The 22,187-nt window shown below is 39.1% G+C and overlaps 1 protein-coding gene across 2 annotated transcripts in view; it reads right to left on the reverse strand.

Annotated features, from left to right (window-relative positions):
• Positions 1-22,187, reverse strand: part of MYLK (myosin light chain kinase) — a 216,420-nt gene that overhangs the window by 63,535 nt on the left and 130,698 nt on the right. For both annotated transcript variants that reach the window (XM_056348444.1, XM_056348446.1), the window contains 5 exons: positions 21,473-21,610; positions 20,596-20,793; positions 19,145-19,391; positions 11,424-11,504; positions 10,174-11,063 (listed from right to left, as the gene is read on the reverse strand). In XM_056348444.1, coding sequence (XP_056204419.1) covers positions 10,174-11,063; positions 11,424-11,504; positions 19,145-19,391; positions 20,596-20,793; positions 21,473-21,610 — 1,554 coding nt within the window. The remainder of the gene's footprint in view (positions 1-10,173; positions 11,064-11,423; positions 11,505-19,144; positions 19,392-20,595; positions 20,794-21,472; positions 21,611-22,187) is intronic.

The following is a 22,187-nucleotide window of genomic DNA, read 5'->3' on the forward strand; positions in this document are numbered from 1 at the left end:
TGCATCAACTGGTCCAATCCTTTAGTACAGGTGATCTTCACTGCTAGAAAATTATGTTTTGTTCTCAAAAAATTCATCAGAATTGGAAGAATTAATGCTGAATAAAATTAAAACAACGATAAAGTGAATCATATTGCTGTTCCCTGGGATACTCAAAGCTGTTCCTGCAGGGCTAAAGCTGGTAATGGATGAGAGTAGAGATGGCCCAGAGCAGAATCTCTGTTGCTGTTCTTAACAGGGATTAGAAGTCCTCACTCAGATAATTTTCCAAAAGTGCTAGTAGTAGGACTGTAAAAGGGTCCATCTGCAATATTTTAAATCAGCCTTAACTCTAACACTCCCATGAGCATCCACATGTGAAAACAGAACTTCATTTTAGCGCCCCAGTTTAAAAATGGCACTGACAGACATTTTCTTTTTGCTTGATTTACTTAAAAGAACAAGTGTCTGGTACTGTAAAACATCCATTAGAAAGTCCAATATATCAGCAGCAAATTTGTCAGTGCAAAAAATCCATTTCTTTTCAAGCAAAAAAGCAAAAGTTGACTTAATCAGGTTTGCAGAAACAGGATGCGACATAAGTTCTGTAGTCACCAAGGGAAGCTTGGTATTACCCAAGGGAAATACATTTCCTCTTAAAAAATCAAACTCTGTGAACCAAGACAGAAAGTGTTCCCAGTAGCTGGGGGATGAGGAAGAAGAACCATGGTTTACCTAATCCCTTATGTTCACTTGCATAGCTTGGAACAACAAAATACTTTGCTCCCTGGGGAGAACCCCAATTAAAACACTCCAGAATTTCCCCATGCAAATATCCCTCATTAAGTGACGATGAAGTGTGGGTTTGCTTTCTTCTTCCTCACTGGAAAGCCTGGCCTGTCCCCTAAACACAGCCTGAGACATTGTGCACTTCCACCCATTGCTGTTTGCTTGTCCAGAAATGCCTCCACCCTCTGCTTATTTCAGCCATGGTAATACCTTCCCCCCTTCCTTCATTTACCTTTCTCACAGTCTTTTCTAATTAATGGCAAGATTGGATAGATGATCTCTTTTAGACATTTCCGTTGTGTCCTGAGACATAAAGACATTTCCTAGCACCTCCTGCTATTTCCCACATTTCTCTCTATGTTAACTGGCAGCTGCCTTCTGTTTTTCAGTGTCTGATCCCAGGCTCCCCATCAAATATATCCCTTGTGATGTGGCACAGGCACAGGTGACAACGGTCCTTGAAAAGAAAAGCCTCTATCAGAATAGCTTTGGAAGTTTACCGGGTCCCTTTAGAGGCTAGACCTCAGTTCTGACACGGCAATTTACTTTTGGCATTCAGATTTTCCCTCATTGTAAAACTGGATGTTATTATGCAAGACAAATCTTATTAAAAACATATAAATGGTTCCCAACAAATCTGGTTTGCCAGACACACACAAGGGTTAGAAGAAAATTAATTTTTTCCCTTGTCATCATCCTCCACAAAATCAAGAAGCTCTAAATAATGACTATTTTCCCCCTGAGAAACAACACGAAAACTATCTCAGGAGAGGAGCACTGACCCCTCACTCACATGTGCTCAGCTGCCCACAGGGTGAAAAGAAAAGCCATGTGCCTTCCCTGAGGCAACTCTTCTCCATGAGTCAGGCTACAGCCAAAAATGTCACGAGCTACAGTTCCATTCCAAATGGAGGAGGGACACTAGAAAAGTATTCTTGCAGTCATCTAGCAAATATAAATTCACATGTCTCTGCTGTTTAAAGAGTCAATTGTAGAGCAAGCCAAAGAAAACTTCCAGTCTAAGAATTTGTATAAATCTATGTAACATGATTAGAAAGGATCACATATTAGAACCTAAAAATGCTATTGCAAAAGAACATAAACTATGGAACAGACACATACATATAAAAGAGATCTCTGGCCGTCTTACTGCAGGAAAGGAGTCTGACTTGTAAGGATCACTGGATCATTAAGGAACTGGAACAAAGCAGCATTTACTTTAGTTTCCACTTGAGTTTTCTACCTGCTCAAAAGCCCTTCCTCAGCTCATTGAAGACAAACGTGACAGTTATTCCTCACCACTCATACTGTTGCAGTGTTGTCCATACAGCATACTGCAGCAATATAAGTTGACAGATTATGAGAAACAGTTCCTTATGCAGCATATACAAACAGAAACATCCCACCCTAACAACAAATCTTTCTCTGCAATTATGCTAAAATCTAGAAGCAAATCCTAGGGTTTTCTCATGACAATCCACAACTCACCATATGCATGTTAGTTTTGCGTTTAGAATCTAGCCCCGGCCAGGGTGCATGGCAGAGGCCTGAAAGAACCTGCATTTGGCTTTGTCCACTGGAATCACAGTCCTCATGAAATACTGTCAGTCTTACTCCTTCCAAAAAAATACATATATGTGATTAATTTTAATTAAGGTATTTTGTGAGAAGGAGGATGAAGGAAATCTGTTTTTTTCAAGGGCTGCATCCTCTTTCTCCTGACTCCTACCCCCCTGCAGCAGTTATCTGTATCTTATTCCCTTCCACTTCATACTCCCCAGCAGCTATGCTGGAGCAGCACATACAAAGTACATGAGGACTGCTAGGCCTGTTGCTACCACCAGGTGCAATGGTGGCAGTCTGCCTCAGTGGACAGTGAAGGGGAAATGAGATAATTTGGGTGATTCTCCTTTATTTAGCTACTAATTTTCATGAAACTGTGGACTACAAGGACTTAGTGTGAAATTGGCCAGTTGTTCAAAAACGTATTAACCAGGTTGGGTCAGGAGTACAAGGGGAGGCCAAAAGGGCACATGGCTGTAGAAACCTCATTTTATTAGAAAACCAGAAAAAACCCCAAACCTAAACTGGCAATGAGATTTCACAAGGATAGGAAACTCCCCAACAGGCCTGTGTTCTGTGATCTAGAGCTACAGTCAATTCCCGGGGCTAGAAGGCCAAATGTCTTTCAATGAAGTATTTGGTATTTCCTCTGTAAAACTCCTTTATGGCCTGAAACAAGCTTATTTTTTTCATAACTTCAAGAAAGCCCAAACTGGCACAATAATATCCAGCTGGGTATTCTGAATTCCAGCACTTCACAAATCCCAGTCAATTAGAAAAAAATTGTTATCCGTTTTGTCCCCCCATCCCTCTACTTTTTTTGTTTGGAACCAGCCCACAGACAGTCTAAAACCACCGTCACAAAGTGCAGGATTGGAGTAAACATGAATACTGGGATCTCCCACTTCGACTTCAGAACTAGTGCAGCTCTAGAGAAGACCTTAACAGCCACAAAAGCTGACAGTTTACTGGAGTTTCTTGTTTAGATACACAAAGCCTTTCCTTTGCATTTTGAGCTATTAAAGGATTCTCTGACTTACTCAAAAATAGTGCAAGCCAGTTTAAAATATCTGTAGGCTTCTGCATTCTTTCCATGAAACACCACAGAAAGTCAACTTCAACTATAAAACAAATACACAAACCAATAAAAAACAGCTCCTGAGTCTGATTCCCTGCACTGGCATCTATCTGGCCAACATCCTGACTCCTATCCATCATGCAGACTGAAGTTTATGTCTTTCTCATTGGCATCCCATGGGATAAAGAAGTGCTATAGAGTATTTAGGCAATATTAATAAATACTAGGCCCTGAGAAATCGTGCCTAGGACCCATAAAAATTTTGTTAAGGAACTAATTGGCCCACAGTGTTAATAAATCACAAATTGTATGGGAAAGTGCAAATATGTGCTAGCGTCACAGTCATGTTTAAAAACAGCAAGTGGGTTGACCTGGAAAATATTGACTACAGTTACAATGACAACAGGCAAAGTAGTGAAAAAACTCACAGGAGTTTCAGGGAAGAAAAAATGTCAAATTTAATTATTGATAATTGATAGGGTTTTAATGAAAACAATGTAAGAAACCTATGTTAATTACTCATTAGATTACACATTTAACTGGCAAATGTACCTGTATAATGTTTGTGTTATCTCACATTATTCTGCTTGTAATTAATGCTCTATTACTATAGTAATGACGTTAATTTAGGAAGAGTTAGAGCTGCCAAAATAAAGATCTCATGAAGTGACAATAGGACATCAACAATTGTTATGTTTCTGGTGGATTTCTTCTGTGATCAGATTAGGACCAAAGTTATTCAATATTATTGAACAGATATTCAATATTCAATATTACTGAAAAGTTATTCAAGTTATCAGTATCTGTGATGTAGCAGTATTAATAAATTAAAGTTGATCAGCTTAAAGATGATAGAAAGATTGCTGGAAAGGGAAAAGACAGAAAGAGAAAGAAAACAGGTCAGTCTGCATAAGCAATGTCATTTACTTGTTAAGCTGAGTTCTATTCACTCAAAGAAAATGGGCCTTAAGATAATGAAGCGACAACCATCCATGGGCAGCACGGGATGCTCTATTTTCAGAAGGTCTGAAGGTTTAATACAGCAGTAACAAACATGAGCTCCACTGAGGCAGGAAGAGGACCAATGACCTCCAGTAAGCACAGCAATAGGAAGGCGACCTTCATCTCACTGATGCTGATACTGACATACAGTTCTGCTGCCTGTTTTCTAAATAGGATAACTCAACAATCAGCAGCTAAAAAGGAGGTATTAAAAAGAAAACCAAACCAAAACAAAACAAATGCCAGTCCTCCAAGAGCTGGATAAAGTGCATTATGGAGAGAAATTTAGTAGGAGCTTAACTTGCCAAGTTTTGAGGAAAAAAAGATAGAAAGGTATCTTGATTACAAAGCCATTCTATCAAGTACAAGTAGTATATGGAAGAAGAAACCAGATAAATTCAAATTAGAAATGAGACATCGCTTTGTTTCTTGATTTAAAAACTGAACACTTAAAAGAATGATCAGACATTGCAATAATTTACCAGTGATCATAGCAAATTTCTCTCTTTTGCTGTGTTTAAACCTATACTATATGCATTTCTGGAAGAAGGAAGATTCAGACAAAAATGGGAGTATGGAGGGAAATTTTGTGGCCTATGACAACCATGGAGTTTGTGTCAGAACAGATGCTCAGATCATCTCCCTAGCCTTAAAAACTCTGAAGCAGCTTTTTTTTTAAGCTGCAGAATCCATCTACTTTCAGCAGTACATAGAGTTGTGTTAATTACACACCAAACTCTTGCTCAAAGTTAATTAAAAAGAAATCAAAAAATTCATGGCAGATCCTAGTCAGACTGACAGACACAGACTTGCATGGCCGATAGGAAGATTTGGGAGTTATGTTAAGTCACAAGAAAGTTGTTAAGGCATTACTGCTAACAAGATTACCAACTCTCTGTGCTGCCAAGACACTTAGGAAGAAAAAGATGCCGTCCTAAACAAAGCAATACAAACTGTGCATTTTTGAAGCTATACCATCACTGTGACCTTAGCCTATATTTAGTAGTTCCTCCTCAACCTATATAGTCACACAGTACTAAATCTAGCCCAAAAAACCCAGAGTAAGCTGACTTAAAAAATGGCAACATTGCCAGTTTTGACTTATATTCACTGTGCACCTCAATTCTCCAGTCTAGTAAGGATACCAGCTTCCAAATGCCTTTCACTGTTGTCATCCAGAACAACTTTTGTAACCATGCAAAGATTTTCTATCTGGATTTTCTGTCCAAGAGTGAGTCACATAGCAGGACACTAGCACAGGGCACTGCTGTGCCAACTATACAAATGTAAAACAGAATAGTTCCTGCTCTAAAGAGTTCACCGTGTGAGGAAGCTTGTTCTACTCAGTCCTTATATGTCTAACTCCACTGTAATGTCTGCTAGAGCCTTCTTAAAAACTTTTTTCCAAACAAAAAGCCCCCATAGCTTCAAACAAAGAACTCTCTCATACTAAAATCAGCTGCCTCTTAACCATACACCACCTAACCTGCCCGTATAAATACGTAATGCTCTAATTTATTAGTACCCTCTTTTTGTGTTTGTTGCAGTTACCATTTATTTTGAGATTTCACAGGCAAAACCCACATGAATATCTATCCTAGGAAAGCAGATAGCTGCACTCTGACGAGTGTTGGAAAGAAGAAAAACATAAAATCAAACCATTACTAAACTCCTACCAGGTAAGACATGTTCGTAAAGGAAAAATGGTGTAAGAGCTCACTTTGCCATAAAATGATACTTTAACAAACTAACAAATGATTCATGCCAATCCACTGACAGAATACAGGGGAATTATTAAAAGAAATGGAGAAACAAGTATTAATGTTCATGATTTCAAAGGGAAACAAAACAGTATTAATAGTTGAAGGAATGAGATTGATCTTAGATACGTTGTGACAGTCAGTATAATGCTGCCCAGATTCTGACTTTCAATTGCTAATGTAAACTTAAACCTGGAGTAGTAGAATACATTGCAAGCCCTAGACTAAGTACTAGAATACAGCACAAATACTGCATAAATGTACTTGACGGTATTTTTTGGAGCAGGATTTAATTTTTCCTTTTTCAAAGACCCTACTAATCAGTGATTGTTCTGATCCTGGTGTTTGAATTTGGGTTTCTCCGATAGTACAGATATGGGGCGAACATCCTGCCTTCTCTTGCACACTAATGGCTAAACTGCCTTGGACAAGCAATGCACTTGTTAGCCTCTTCAAACGCAGAGGAGATGAGAGTAGAGTTGTTTCTAACAGGTAAAGAGCCTTACTATCAGCTGGGACAAATATGCCAAAGAAAGTTATTTTCAGTGAGTGACTACATAAAGGGACTAGTTAATTTACCTATCCTGTGAACTTGTTACACACAAGTATACTTTTAAGTCTGCCCTTCCTGGCCAAATATGTGACTTGTTTTATCAGGTGGGCATGTTCCTGAAATCAGATTTTATTTATTTATGTTCACAATATATTTGACACCAGAGATCAGCAAACTGCTCTTTCTGTTTTCTGGCAATGATATAGAGGGTTAATATAATTTCCAAAAGAAAAATACATGGCATTCTGCAGGTTCATGTATTACTTACAATTAACAGTTTGTGGGACGGTGGCCCATACTAAGATGGGCTTGTAGTATGGTAAGAAGCTGATAGACATGTCTCACTTTAGATAGAGAATTTTCCAGGATTCAGCTCACTAGAGCAAGTAAGTTATTCTTCTGTGAGATACCTCTGGAAAATTTTCCACACATATGAACCTGTGGTCACCACCAAACATTACAACAGCACAAAACCAGCTGTTCAAATAGCTAAGAATAGATCCAGTCTATCCACTTCCATAGCAGATTTTGTTGCTGAACACAAGAGGAAGAAGATCATACCAAAGAAATAAAAAATGGCTTTTGTGAGATCTAAGCCCATTAATGTGAGCTAGGTGCGTTTGCTCTGAATTCTTCTCCTTCCTCACAGACTCAGCCTTCTCTCAGCTGAGGATGACTTTAGGGGATTATCTCCAGAGCCCATTAAATGCTGCTCCAAGGTTGGCCAAAGGCACTGCTGCTGAGGGACATGACACCTGCGGCTGTGATGAACCTGTCTTTTCAGCATTTGGGGCAAAGGATGGAATCTGGAATTTTGGCACTGGGATGCTGAGTACTGCATCCAATTTTATTGTTGCTTTCTATGTTTAAAGCTGCTCCAAACACATTCTGTGAGGCTAAGCCTTACCGTTTCTCTATTGAACTGTATTTCCTGATATTCATCCTGAATTCATTATTTCTCAATTCTAGACTGTAGCTCTAATTATTCCTTCTCTTCCCATGGTTCCTTCAACTATATATGTGTTCCTAATTAGAGGGAAAGAGAAAAAAAATCAACCTCTAAGAAAACTGGAACTTACTTAAAGTATCATGTGTACCTAGTTCATTGCTTAACAGTTGGCATGAAAGCATCTCACGGGGGGAGAGCAGCCACATACTGTTCTCCAAATGCCAAAGCCAGCAGGTACTGTCAGGAAAAACCCTAAACTGACCATCATGCAATGCATCCCCTCAGTGTACCAAGGGTATGTAGTAAGGTTTGAAAAAAACCAGTTCTAATCCTCATTCCATTTCTTTCCATTAAAGGAGAAAACTGCATGGTTTACTTCCTTGTGTAATATTTCTAAGATCCTCTGCAAATATGTGCAAAAAGAAAGCATAGCTTTGAAGTGCTAATAATACCAACTACCTAAGCATGATACTAGTGTAATAATGTAGACACAACTCAAACATAAGGACAGTTTCTTCACTCCCTGCAAGAAGCTGTCCTGAAACAGTGGATTCCTTAGCCAGTGGTGGCCTTCATTCCTTACCTCTATGGAAAGGGCTGCTGAAGTGTGACATCCTGACAAAATGCCACCTCTGGGGTGTTATGACCAAGAGTGTCACCTAGCCCAGACAAACTGGATGAGACAAGTCACATGCCCTGCTCAGGCAGGTGGTAGAGCATTTTTGCACATGAGAATTGCTTTACTGTGAACACAACTACACTGGATTTTCAGCTTCAGAGTACCATTTTATAAAGCAAATACAAGTTGGGGATTGTAACAGTCAAATACTCAGATTATATCTATCAAGTAAACAGCTCTCAGCAGCACCACAAGACTCAAGCTTTGAGACTTTAGGAGGCTCTACCATGGTCCAGAAGCTTTGCTATAGAGATGCTATCTGATCTACTATGACAGGAAGCATGAAACTTTGAGGTGTATAATTTCTTTTCACTCTGAGCAGCTCCAAGAAAACCCTTGAAAACTTGCTGAGGAACTCCAAGAAAACCCTTGAAATCTTGCTTCCAGTTGAAAGGCTGATGAAACTACAGTCTCTCACCTTCCTAATCCTGTTAGTCCTTTTTACAAGGATAGGATTTCCACCAGTCAACCTTTTGTCATGCATATGACAGTTACCCCTATTCTATATAGTCCCCTCTGGTGAAAATCATCATGTACTCACTCATAAATAAAATTTTTATGCTACTTCAGACATATGCCAGACACAATGCACCTGCTACCATCTCTCTCCACCTACTTACTTTGGTATCTCCTTAATGTAGTACTCAGGTACCTTCCCCGCCCCCTGCCCTCTGCCTGCCCCCCCCCCCCCCTCCCTCCCCCCCGAAGGCAATGTTTCTGATTGCATCCACTTTAAAAGAATCCTTATAGTTCAGTGCTTGGAATACTGCACAAGGATTCACTGGTTCTGGTGATCCATTGTGCATATCCATTTGGTTGTCATTTAATAACACTGAAAACAGTCTGGATTAAGTGACGAAAAACTCATAATTAAGAGTGCAGACCCCTGTGTCAAGCTATAGTTCTTGCTGTGAACATGAATTTTTTTTTACTACAACATGCAAGATTGTCATTCTCCATGTAATTTGCTCAGTGAAGAAGTTGGTTTGGTGGTGGTTGGTTTTTGTTTTTGTTGGTTTTGGGGGGGTTTTTTTGTATTATCAGTTATTCTCTCTGTTTTTGTCCCAAGGAATATATATTTTGTCTAGACACAATATTAACTTTCATACAAAACCAGTTAGTAGGGTTTGATTATCCAGAATGTGGAATATAAAGAAACCAGTTTGACAACAGTAAGTGTTCCCTCTAAGGACTTTTACCAGACTCTGTACTGTTTTGAAATTAGTTACAATTCGTCAGACCAGTATGGTTCAAACATTTCAGTGTCTGTAAAGGCAACAGAATTATCTGTAGTGGGGCATTAAATAAACTGGAAATAAATTTTCAACTCTGATCTTAACTATGTAACTTGAAGTTGTAGTAATGTCTTTCTGTAACACAACCCCTTTCTGGTTCTGTGCCTCTTATAGCAATAAAAAGCCTGAAATATTAAACATACAGAAGAATTAAATTAGAATTTGTAAACCAGCAATAATATTATTCTGTTTTCAATGTTCTAAATCCTTAAAGTTCAGCTTAAATAAACGTCATGTACCAGCTCCTTAAACAGTGTTAGCAATGTAAACAGCATTTAAAAATGCAAGAAGTTCAACTTTATAAAAATTACATCTGCAGGCTGTTAAAGGAGAATCTGCAAGAAATGTCAAACAATACTGTTCCTTGTGTACTCCACTGAAATAACAAGAAAGTTGCATCTGGAAACAGTTACTGGCACAAGACTTAAATAAAGTATTGAGTTACCTTTAATGAACTAAATATTGTTAATCAAAAGCCGGATATACCAATGTGCCATCCAGCTGGCTTGTAATTCAATTAATTTACCTTCTTGGGAGATGACAATGGACTTTGATGATTTGATGACTTTGCTGTCTAGAGTCCAGGTGACAGCTGCAGTGGGATCAGAGGAAATCCGACATTGTAAGACTAATTTTTCACCATCTACTACTTGAGCATCCTGAAGCTTCTCTGTAAAGGAGGGTGCTGTTCCTTTGCTTGCTGGTGGTTTGCTTGCTGTTGGTTTGTTTTCAGCTTTTTTCCCAATTATTCCACCATCCACGACTGCACACCCATGTTCACAATTTCTGTCATTCTTCTCTTCTTTTTTCACTGCTGGTTTGGTAACAGGGGCTTGAGAATTGGGGGTTGCATTCTGGGCTTCAGAATTGGTGCGGGCGTTTGGTGTTGGGGTGCTAGCACTGCCATTCTCTGCAGGTGGCTTTTTCTTGGAGCCCAGCACAGATCTGAAATCTGTAATGGCTGGTTTAGGAGGTGGCACCTTCTCTGGCAATGGGGTTTTTGGGGTGCCTTTCTTGGCCAGCACAGAGCGGAAATCCACCTGCTGAGGAGCATGAACCTTCCTTTCCTCCTCTGACAAGGTCTTGGGTTTGACCTGCCGCTGCAGGTTTGCTCGGAAGTCCATTTGCTCGGCTGGGATTTCTTTCAGTTCCTCCTCAGAAAAACTTTTGGTGCTGACTTTCTTGCCTAAAATATCACGGAAATCAAGTTGCTCAGCTTCCTGCTGCCTCAGGCTCTCCTCTGTGTGTTCCCGAGTTTCCACTCGCCTCTTTAGCACACCTCGGACGTCTTCCTGCTCTTCCTCAGCTGGTCTAGATTCACTGATATTCTTTTGGAAGCCACTTGTTCTACCAAATGTTAGTTTACCATGATCTCCACCATCTCTTCGGTCTCCAGAGCTGGCTGATTCCCTCCCACTATGATCCGAAAAAGAAAAGAAGAGAGAGAGCCAGGAAAGGGGCTGGTTTAAAAATGTCAGGGAACGATCTCAGAGCAGGAACAAAATGTGTTTATAGAAGGGGAGGTTGATTAGAGGAGCACACTCCATTAGTTTGTTGCATCAATGATGACTTCAGGAGCCATATAAGGGCACAAACAAAAAAGATCTTCTCTACTCTGGCTTGGTACGATGTGCTTAGTCTGTATGATGAAAACAATTTGTTGGGTCACATTTGGGGATTAGGTTGAACAGCAGCCAGCCTGGGTCTGTAAGGGCAGGGAATTAACGGAGCAAAAAATAGAACCCACCCATGCAAGTCCCTGGGAAAAATACTCACTCTCTGAGCATTTCTGCTGTGGAAACTGAACTCTCCCGCAGCATCAGAGACACCTGGCAGCTGCATTCTCCAACTTGGTTCCTGAAATATTTAAGTGAAATCAGTAAAGCAGAGGTTCCTTCTTTGAAAACTGTAACTTCCCTGACCTATAGGATTGTGTATTGCACTATAGCAGCCCATCCCCAGTGTGGCATCCTCCTTTCCTATGCTGAGCATTGCAGTGGTTGACTGAGTGCATTTGGTCCCCTTATATTTGGAGCCAAGCTATCTCAAATAGCTTTTACTGATCTGTTGCTGTCTACACTGGGAATAACATACTCTCTGAACAAAAATCAAAGCAATTTACAGAAAGAAACAGCTGCAAACAAACAAGCTGAAGGAAAACAAATACAAAAGCTGGAAAATCAAGGCAGAGGAAGGGTCTGTTTTGCAAAGTTGAAAATCTTTCCAGCTCTGCCTACTGTTTATTTATTCAAACCCAAGCTCTTAAGTTTTCCAGTGTTAAGATATTAAAAGCAGGGTCTCATTTCCTTCCCTCCCCCCTGGCCCAACCAATCAGCAAAACCCATCTACATGGATTGCTCCAGCCTGTACATGTTTATATTAAAAAACATAAAAGTGTCACCATATATGGAACTGAGTACTTATTCTTCCTTTTGTAGAGGAATACCATGGATGCCTTCTGGAAAGGGCTCCCATTAAAGAATTCATTTAAAACGCTCCCCCCGCCCCCACTGCTCCCTCCCTCCTGCAGATATATCATTCTTCTATCCCCAAACAGCTCTTCTCCACTTAAGACAGGAGATGCCAAAAGCAAAATTTAACTCCCCCAGGGCAGCAGTTGTGTAACTGTTGCCACTGCTCCCCTGAGCTGCTGTTAAAAAAGCAGACTTGAATTGATTAAGGACTAGAGATATCTTTTATTAGTGGAAACAGTTCTATCCTTCCCAGTTTAAGCTTGTAAATGGACTACAAACTCTTGGATGATTTTTCTTTTTTTAAGCAAAAATATTTTTTGCTACTGAAAACATTTATTGGACATTAGCAAAACACATGTGCAATGGGGGAAGGAAGGAAAGAGAGGCAGGTTTTCCCAGCTGTATTCTCCTTTTGAAAGACTTGCTGTAAGAGCACCTTCAAGTCTACTTTGCCCTGAAGCTTAAAACGCAGACTCAGGGTTGCCTTTCTGTTTGCCATAAGCAGATTGTCTGGCCTGTTTTTTAGATGGTGCACAGAAATACATTCCTAGATAGGGCTCTGTTTGGGTGAATAAACTATAATTTCACCCATTTGAAACTTGCAATGAAGTCACATGGTAGACAAGATGATTAACACAGATGCAGCACTACGTTATGTCTTTATAACAGCAATTAGCCATCACCTTTTCAGATAGATTTCCCTTGCTTACTGTTGCTTTAGAAAATGAAACAGTGGATCAGCCTAATATGAAAATCAAGCCTTTAACACTAAGAAGAAATTGGTGGGGTTAACCGAAGTAACTGGATTGCAATGTAAAGGCCCTGCTGGTAGGAGCACATCTTAGTTGACCTTAAGACCATTAACAAGAAGCCATAGAAATGTTTTCAGCACTTGATATCCAACCAGTCAGAATATGTACACTAGAAACTGTTATTGGAGGCAATGTGTAAGGACAGCACTGAAAGCCATAACCCTAATTTCCTTCAATACAAAAGACTAGAGATACAACTGAGTGCCAAACAGAAACTGTCCAAATGGCAGAAGCGCATCCATGTCAATGCAGAGAGTACTTAGGTCCTGCCCTTGAAACCTGCCATTCTTACTTCCTCCTATATGTGACCTCCACTTGGAAGCAAGAGAAATGGAAAGAAGGAAAGACAAATGGCAAGATAGAGAACTGCATGTCACCTCCTCCCAACACACTGCTTGGTACCAAATGATGGCAGGGTGCCAACATTGCTGGAAACCTCTCATCTTCAAACAGTGCATTTCAAACTGGTCGCATTTGCCCTGTTGAAACTCATGAATTTTCTTCCTGCTTCTCCGAAGCTTTTAAGAAAAGCAGTCACACTCTGAAACTTCTTATTCACCAGTGCTACAGGGCTGTTAGCAGGCTGTTGGTTCCCAGAAGATACCTCCCTTTTAGGACTTAAAACCAATCCAAAGCTGACAAAATAGGAGGAGCCATGAAAGCTGAAGTACAGACGATTTATAGCATACTTGAAATAGGCAGGCACCACTCCTCAGCTTCTGTCCTGACTGTATGGCAAAAAAATTTGCCCACAAGAATTGTGTCGTCAGTGGGAGAGGTTGAAGTAACATAGACAGCACTCTCCCAGGAGAGCGATCTAGGGATACTGAAAGTGGTTCTGACCACTGTGAAGAATAGTAGCATTTCTGCAGGACCCATTTCTGCAACGCATCTTCCCTCTGCAAATTCTTCACATGTGCAAAGAAGCAAATAAGGAAGGCAAAGTAAACCTCGCTAAACTAAGCTGGTTTTCACAGGGTTTGGAAAATAAAGGAGGGGGTAAGAAAGCAGGAGAGCATTTTGTTCTTTCTATTTTTAAAACCTTGGGAAGCACTTACAAATTATGGCAACAGTGGGACATAGAAGTACCTAGACAGAAAAGTTGTTCACAAAGTAGTTTATTGATCTTTGATCATGATTTCTGATTCAAGTGGATGGCTGAAAACTAGACCACTGGATAGAAACCTTCAGTCTGTGTCCAGTTGATCATATCCCTGTTGAAAAGTGTAGCTTTCTCAGGGAAAGTCCTGCTTATAGTCAAATCAAAGTGAAGTTTGTTACTGATTTTAGGAGCAAAGAGAACATAAATTTGTCTTCTGAATTCAGTTGCAGAGTCTAAAAAGATGAAGTTAATAACACTGACCCACCTTGGAGATCACAAGATGGAAAAAGAGACACAAGCCAAGAAAAATTAAGAAGGACTGGATGGTTTAGACGCTAAACTCAATCAAGAATAATTCTGGAAACTTTGTAAATGTTTTTACATTTACGCAATTTCAGACTCTAGGCAAAGCAAGATACATAGGGGCAGTTAGAAAAAAAATAGAGCTTTGCAGTACACAAACACTACTTCAAGTCTTTCATGTCTCTGCTGTTTTGAAGCCTGGCAATAACAATATTACTTCTGCAACTTCTCCTTATTGGCATTTTATCAACAGAACCCTAGACAAAGAAAGATCTTAGTGGCTCTTTTATTGTGGAATAACAACAGACATGGATAAAACCTATGCTCAGTAGCTATGCTGTAAAGAAGTATCTGGAAGGTTTTTTTGCCTGACTTTTGCAGGATTGTTTTGTAGAATGCCCATGTACAGGACTTATCTTTAAAATGTCAAGGAATAACAATAAAAAAACCCACCAAAAACAAATAAAACCCCAGCTGCAAAGCCTGAAGCAATTTTAAAAATAGCTCTCTGTCCTATTGTGGGATCAGTTTTCCCTGGAATGGCTTTTATGTCCAAAATATCTTGAAATACTAGTTTCTTGGCAGAATTTACTTGAATATTTTCACTGAACCTTAGATGAGACTTATTGTCTGCATGTCGCTAGGAAGCACTCTCTGGAGGAAGAGGAAAAAAAGCATTGTTAATTATAGTGTGGGGTCACACCAAAAATTCCTACTGGTCTACCAAGTGTAAAACAACTATTGCAAAGCAAATTATGTTTTATTAAGAATGAACTGAAAGAGACAAAGAAGTTGATCCCTACCTATAGCTCATGCTTCAGTGTAGTAATTGCAAAGCCTCAGAATGACTTTTTGCAACTTTTTTGTGAGTTACTTAAATGGAAAGAAAGTCCAGACTCCATGAAGTTTAACCCCCCAAAAAACAACTAATCTACTGGATCACAACTTTAGCTGACATAAAGCAGAGCAGCTCTACTAGCTTCAAAGAGGACACACTGATTTACCTCACTTGAGGTGTTTGTCCAAACAAAGGGTTTATACCTGAAAGACCAATAATTTTATTTGCATTTTACAGCATTGAGTGGGGGAATGGAACATAAAGGGGTCATGTTTTTCTTTCCTAAAAATAGGCAATGTGCAGATAGCAGAAAACAAGGTTTGCAAACTGTATTTTACAGAAAGACAGAACTATATTTCCTCTTTAGTGTAATGGAATGTAATCTTACAAAGGCTTTTTATATAACCTGAACTGCAGAGTATTCAAAGCGCCACTGATTTAGAAGATGAATGTTTACCTCTGATTTTAATCAGATTATCAGAATCTCTAAATAAGATTAATCAACACTAACCAAACTTTGTAGAAGATGAAATCCAGGAGAAGAGAAATACTTAATGTCTGAGAAGGCAAAGGTTAACAAAGCAGATGATTTGTTTGAAGAACTGCAGGAGGGTTTCTGAGGTCTCTCATGTTGACTGTACTTTTATAAAGACAAAGGCTTTGCTCAACAGTCTCTGTCCAGTACTCCCAGACTCTCTGCTTACCTTTTCATTTACGATGTACACACTGACTGAAAGAACATGAGAAAGTCCTACTGGGGTAAAAGGATACCAGTGCTTGCATCACTGGAGGGATGCAAAGGAAAGGGGGAGAAAAAGATGTCTGTGGTTTTCTGAGTCAAAAGCCGATTGTTATTTCCCATTTCAATCATGATGGTTTCACAGGTGTTCTGACTGATTTCTTAGCCCTCAGCTGCATGGGCCAGCATTCTGAAGGCTTTAATGTTCACATTTCAACAGATGAACCACAGTCCTGGGTGAATCAGTTTGTTTTATATTTATGCAACACCATTCCTTGTGGCCTGAGCATTAACAGGCTCAATGGAACATTATTAGGACAATTAAAATGAAGAATGCAAGTGTAGAGGAATCAGAGGTCTGCAGAGGTTTAAAACAAAGACCAGCAGAGGCTATAATGACTGCCCTCTTAAAAGTGAGACTTAGTCTGCTGTGTAGTAAAAAGCAAACACATATACTAAATGATGTTGAGGTATGGTAAGACAGAAAAACAACCAGCAATCATTGATGGATCACACTAGGATTACATCGGGCTACACACCCTTGCCAGCTCACTCTGATGAAAGGAGAAAGAACTAGAGAGAGACACACAGATCTTTTGTTAAACACGATTTTTTAAGACCAGAGTTTTAATTTGTGAGCAACCAACACAAAAGAACAATTGTGGAGGTTTTAAGACTGAATTTAGAGCTTAAGAATAGTGGAGAAGAAAATTGGAAAATAATTAACACTGGTAGGAAAACATGCCCAGATTAAATTAAGGGAGTTGGAGAAGGAATGACTCCCTAGAAGCAGCTATGCAACATGCTTCTAAAATTAATACATGAAAAGAAGCTGCACATTTTATTTGAAAAAAAAATGATTATGTTTAAAAACAGCCCACTGTCAACTTCTCTATAAACTCCTCAGTGAATTGACTTGTGGTTTTTTAGTTATTCCATATTTTTAATGGACTTTGTAGGAGTTTTTGAAAGACAGGCACCAAATGCAGCTCTCCTCCTCTCAGGTACCGTTAAGACTGTTTCTGAATATATAAACAATTCTCAATCAAGTATTCAAGACAAATGCAAGCAGTTAGAAAGCTATTTAGACAAGATTATTTGCTGCTGAAAATTATTTTAGCTCTATTGCAAACCTGAAGTTATACAGCTGACATTTGGCTCCTTGGATATTCCTGAGGCAGTTACTTCTCTGTTACTCATAGTATACAAGCAACTGCCTAAAAGCGTATAGCTTTCTGTTCCCCACACAGTAACTGAAATTTTACAAATGACAGCAGGGTAAAAGGAGTTATCAGCATTCCCCTTGCTTTAATTGCAGCATAGCTGTACTCATTATTAGATTAGAAAAAGCCAACATGAATGCACTGATCTTTGAGGGATGCCCAACTATTTCTCCAGTACAAGGATTAGAGAATAACTGGAAGTAACATGTAATCTGCTATGTTGTTTTCTAGCTACAACTTTACTTCTCATCCCACCCAAAAAATTGTTCTCCCTTGCTGATTTTCTGAAATAACTTGTTTTCGAAGTGTACATTCTGTTATATTCTCCAGCTATGATAATGTCAGACTTCCACTTTGACAAATGTCTTCAGTGATGAATTTGGCCTGGTGATCACCAGCTACACCTAATCACTATGGTCGACTTGCTTAAGTCAGTCACAAAAAATCTTCCACAAAGCTCTCTTGGCTCTCCTTTGTGTTTCCTGTTCTCTTTCCTTCTTCCATCCCTGAAATTTTGCTGAAATATCTGATTTTTTTCAGTTTAAGTGAAACCAGCAACATATAAGAGAAGATGCCCATGACCAGAGACACATACCTAAGTGTGGAAATGCACCAGCAGAAGGTAGCAATTCTCACAGTTCGGCCTGCTCTCTCATGTAGAGGTTAGTGACCTTAATGAAGTTGAACTGGCATTTCTAATCCTGCCAGAGGTATTAAGTGTTAAAAATGCCACTGATCCCCCAAGAGATTTTTCTTAGGTGCAAGGATGTATGGAGACATGACCTGTGCAAATCTGCAGTTTGTGAATGCTGGGCTGATTACAAGCAAGCCAATTACTCTGAAATGAGTCACTTCACAATTTATTGCAGAGTATGAAGGGTCTGAATCTACTGAAGAGCTTATTTGCAAAGAGGTCATGGCACATACAGCTCTACCTACATAAATGTTAGTAGTAAGACTTGAAATTAAGCGTAGAAACACTTAATTGTAGGAAATCCTGGTATACAATAGCTATAATTTTCTAAATCACTCTTTTCTGGTGGAAAGTGAGTTCCTCATCTGACTTTAAATACTAAAATATACCGAAGCTAGTTTGTGGGTGCCTGTGATAGTCTATGGAAACATACTTTAGAGCTAGGCTTCTACACAGTGACATGTCCATCATTTGGGCAACACTGGATGGAAAATAAACGATAACTATAAAATATTAAACTCCCTGTTTAGAGGATAAACAGGTTACATCTACTAAGAAATGCTCTCTCTCCCTAAAGTTGTACAGTAAGTTTTCTATAAACACATAGGTGATATGTAATTACACCCAACCTTCACCTTTGGAGGTGGAAAATGCTGTGGCACTTTCTACAAGGTAAAGAACCAACAAATCTGTTTCTTCATTTAAAGGACAGTTATTTTACCAGGAAAAAAATTTTCAAAACAGCGCTTACAAATTTTATAGGAATGACAAATAGTTCAAAGCACCAAAGTGCCTAATTTCAAAGATACACCAGAAAAAGGAGACTACAACTTCCATATAAAATTCAGACATTTCAAACAAGGCCAGGGAACACCTTCTCCCCTATGGATCACAATCTTGCAGAACAGGCCTTCCTGGTCAGATAGTTCCCGTGGAAAGCAGGCATCCTTACAAATATTCAGAGATGGCAAACATGATAAATAGTATCTCCAAAATCAAGACGTTGGTTGTGGTTTCCTTGCTAAAACCCCAAATTGCTTCTCATACTACTGCCACAAAGCTTTGTTTTTCAGGATCACAAAAGGAAACTCTATAGTGCTCTGTCCTTCTTTCTGACCCTTCTTGTGTTTCCTCTTTCCTCTGTGAGTTTTATTAGTTCTTTTCATCCCTCAGAAATACTTTGTTCCTTTAGTACCCCACTGTGTTGTATGAACAGAAGAGAGCTCTTGTCTTCTTCAGGTGGGAATTTCAACTTGAGGGTAAATGTAAGTAATTGTTCCTAGGGAACAAGCTCTTTTCATAGCAGACATACCTGAGCTGAATTTCATACTGCCCTGCATGACGAGACTGCACATTCCTCAAGATCAGTGTGAAGATGTCTTCATTTTGCAGAATTTCACATGCTGTTCCTGGCATTATTTCTTGCCCGTCTTTGAACCAGTGAACAGTGGGGAAAGGATCTCCAGCAATGGCACAGGATATAAGAACACTTTGCCCAGGCGCTGCTGTCACTGATCTCGGTTTGCTAATGAACCAGGGCTGAATACCATCCTGAGGTTCTGTCGTTTACAAACACAGTTTATGAATCAGGAGAAAATGCCAAGCTTGAATGTAACTAATAACTAACTGGTCTCAGGTAAAACAATCACAGACAAACAAAGCTTTTTGAACATGCAGGGTCGAAGTGTTTAATGTGAAAATAAGTCAGGCTCTAATTTTGGAAATAGCTTGTGTCAATACTAAAATTAATCAGTTACTTAGTACTTTCCTGACTTGATCCAGGCTTATATTAAAAGCAAAACAAAGAGACTTTAAAGCTGCCCTAAAAGGAATCTTGAAGATTTGTCCTTAGAGAATATGGGTAGGAATAGCTTTAAGGGCAAGTGACAGTACTATGACTGCTGTGAAGTTGAGAGCTCATGTCATAAATCATCATTAACAATTGCATAAAATTGTGTTTAATATAGAAGACTGACCCTAAGGCTAGATCTCAGGGGAGCTTAGAGAATGGAGCAAGTTCTGAATTCAGAGCAGACAGTGACAACAGGCTACAGATCCACCCCTGGAGGCACAGCTCCCTGAAATCCTGGGGTTAAGATCCTTTACATTAAAAACAATAAAAGCCTCCCATTGATTTCCAGTAATTCTCAGTAATTGCTATGGGAAAATTTTGGCACACAATAAGATTAGATGAAGTCCCCTGTCATGAAGGTAGTGAATGCCCAATCACAGAAAGTTTGTAGATACTTCAGTGTTTACTGCGGGATTTACATCATATGTGGAGATTCAAAGCCAATTTTTTTGAAGCTAGTTCTCAAAATGCAGAAACCATGTGTTCCTGCTACCACTATAATGCTAATATTAAAACCAGGATACCTGGCATACCTGGCTTCTAGACAGCTTTTCCAAATACTCAGGGCTTTAATTAGAAAGAAAAACATCATTAAATGGTTTACATTAAGTCCATAGCTCAGTAAGCCTTATAGTTATAATCTGAAGCTGTATTTAGCAGAAGTTTTGCACTGTCCCTAGGAATAGGACTTAGGAATGCATTTTTGAAATAGTAACATAATGTTCCTGAGTAAGAAGATTTTTTTAAAGTTGCTTCTGCTCAATATCCTTTTTAATTCAGATGTAGAGACTGAGAACTAGCATCCTTCACAAAAGCCCTTATAAACACTCATGTACTTTAAATAGATACTCCTCCAGCACATCGGAATTATTTTCTTTTAGCATTTCCTTAGGGAAAAAAGAACTTTATACCTTGTACTGTCAGTGTAGCCTGGGTTTGAGTTTCTCCCAATTCATTCCAAGCTTCACACGTGTATTTGCCGGTGTCTTCAGGAAATACTTCCTGGATGTACAGACTGTACTCATTGCCTTTTTTCTCAAAGTGGAAATCTTCTGTCTCCTGGATTTCTTTCCCATTGTGCAGCCAGATAATTTCAGGAGGTGGGTTAGCTGAAAAATAGGAAACCACAAAAATCAGACACACACATAAAACCCCACCATATATTAATTAAGAATATTAACAAGGTTGGTTTTTTCTGCCACCTGATTCTGCAATTTCATCTTCAAAACATTCAGGAATTTCATTAATTCAATTGATGCTGTGTAATGTGGAGTAGTTCTAAGTTTGTCTTATTACCATTAAAATACAAATTAATAAGGGATGCATATATACAAGAGAGGGAGAATGAGTTCTAGATCCCACATAGGTGGTTATCAAAGGTTTCTATTAGCAAAGTTCATACCAGGACTGCTCTTTTCTAGAGCACTAATCTTACCCCAGCTGACAGGAATTCAATCTTGTTTGGTTCATGACAGAAGCTATTACAAGTCCACTGTGACTTAGTTTTAATTCAACAGCAGGACCCAATAATAACCTTATAATCATCATTATTATTATTCCAATAAAGAAATACTTGTAAGGGTTTGAACACATTAAATCTGGACAATGTTCATCCACCCTGAAGATCAGATTAGACAAACCTGGCTTTTACTTTTGAAAGATTGACTCCTTGAAATATTGTTTCCAAATGCAAAAACACCTGCTAAAAGAAAAGGCCAGTGGATAAAAAAAGCACCTATTTTGCAGTAGTACAATTTTTTTAAATAATACTGTTCTATAGCTACACACCTGATACCTCCACAGTCATTATCACTTGACTTCCATCCATTACTTTGAGGTCAGTCAGGCCTTTAAGGAAAATGGGTGCAAAAGTCTTGTTTAACTTGGCAGCCTGTGCACTTTCTGTCTTCTTGCTGCTCTTCTTTTCTGTGAAGTCAAGAAGAGGAAAAAAAAGGGGTCTCTTACTGGAATTTTCATGACATCTTAAGTGACCTTGGGATCAAACTGATTTTGAGTCAGTGGTCTAGTTTCAGCTTTCAGAAGGCAAAAATCACTGAAACCACCCAATACAACTGTTTTGCCTTGCCAGTACTCCAAGCAGAAAGTGAAGGAATGGGAATGGAATCATCCTTCCTCCACATATACCCTTAAATCTTTGTTAACAGATATCACAGAGTATCATACAGAAATGTACACTAATTTTCCCCAAGTATACATGTTCAGGTGCAAAAAATGTCCCCAACAATTTACAATCAATATTAGATGCCTTTAATCACTGCTAAATTCACACAAAAATCTTAAGATGTACTGCAAGTTTCTATTCTCATGAGTTAAAAATATAAACCCACAGGAATATAGGCTCCACCACTCCGTATGAAACTGCAAACCATTTAGATTTGTACGCGGCCAATATCAAATGGGTTTACCTTCTCCATACTCCTCTCCTGGATTACACTTAGCCAGCTGATTGATGATAGGAAAGATTGAAATCTGAGATTATCAA

This window comes from Falco biarmicus, chromosome 8 (genome assembly GCF_023638135.1).
Source record: "Falco biarmicus isolate bFalBia1 chromosome 8, bFalBia1.pri, whole genome shotgun sequence".
Lineage (NCBI taxonomy): Eukaryota > Metazoa > Chordata > Aves > Falconiformes > Falconidae > Falco > Falco biarmicus.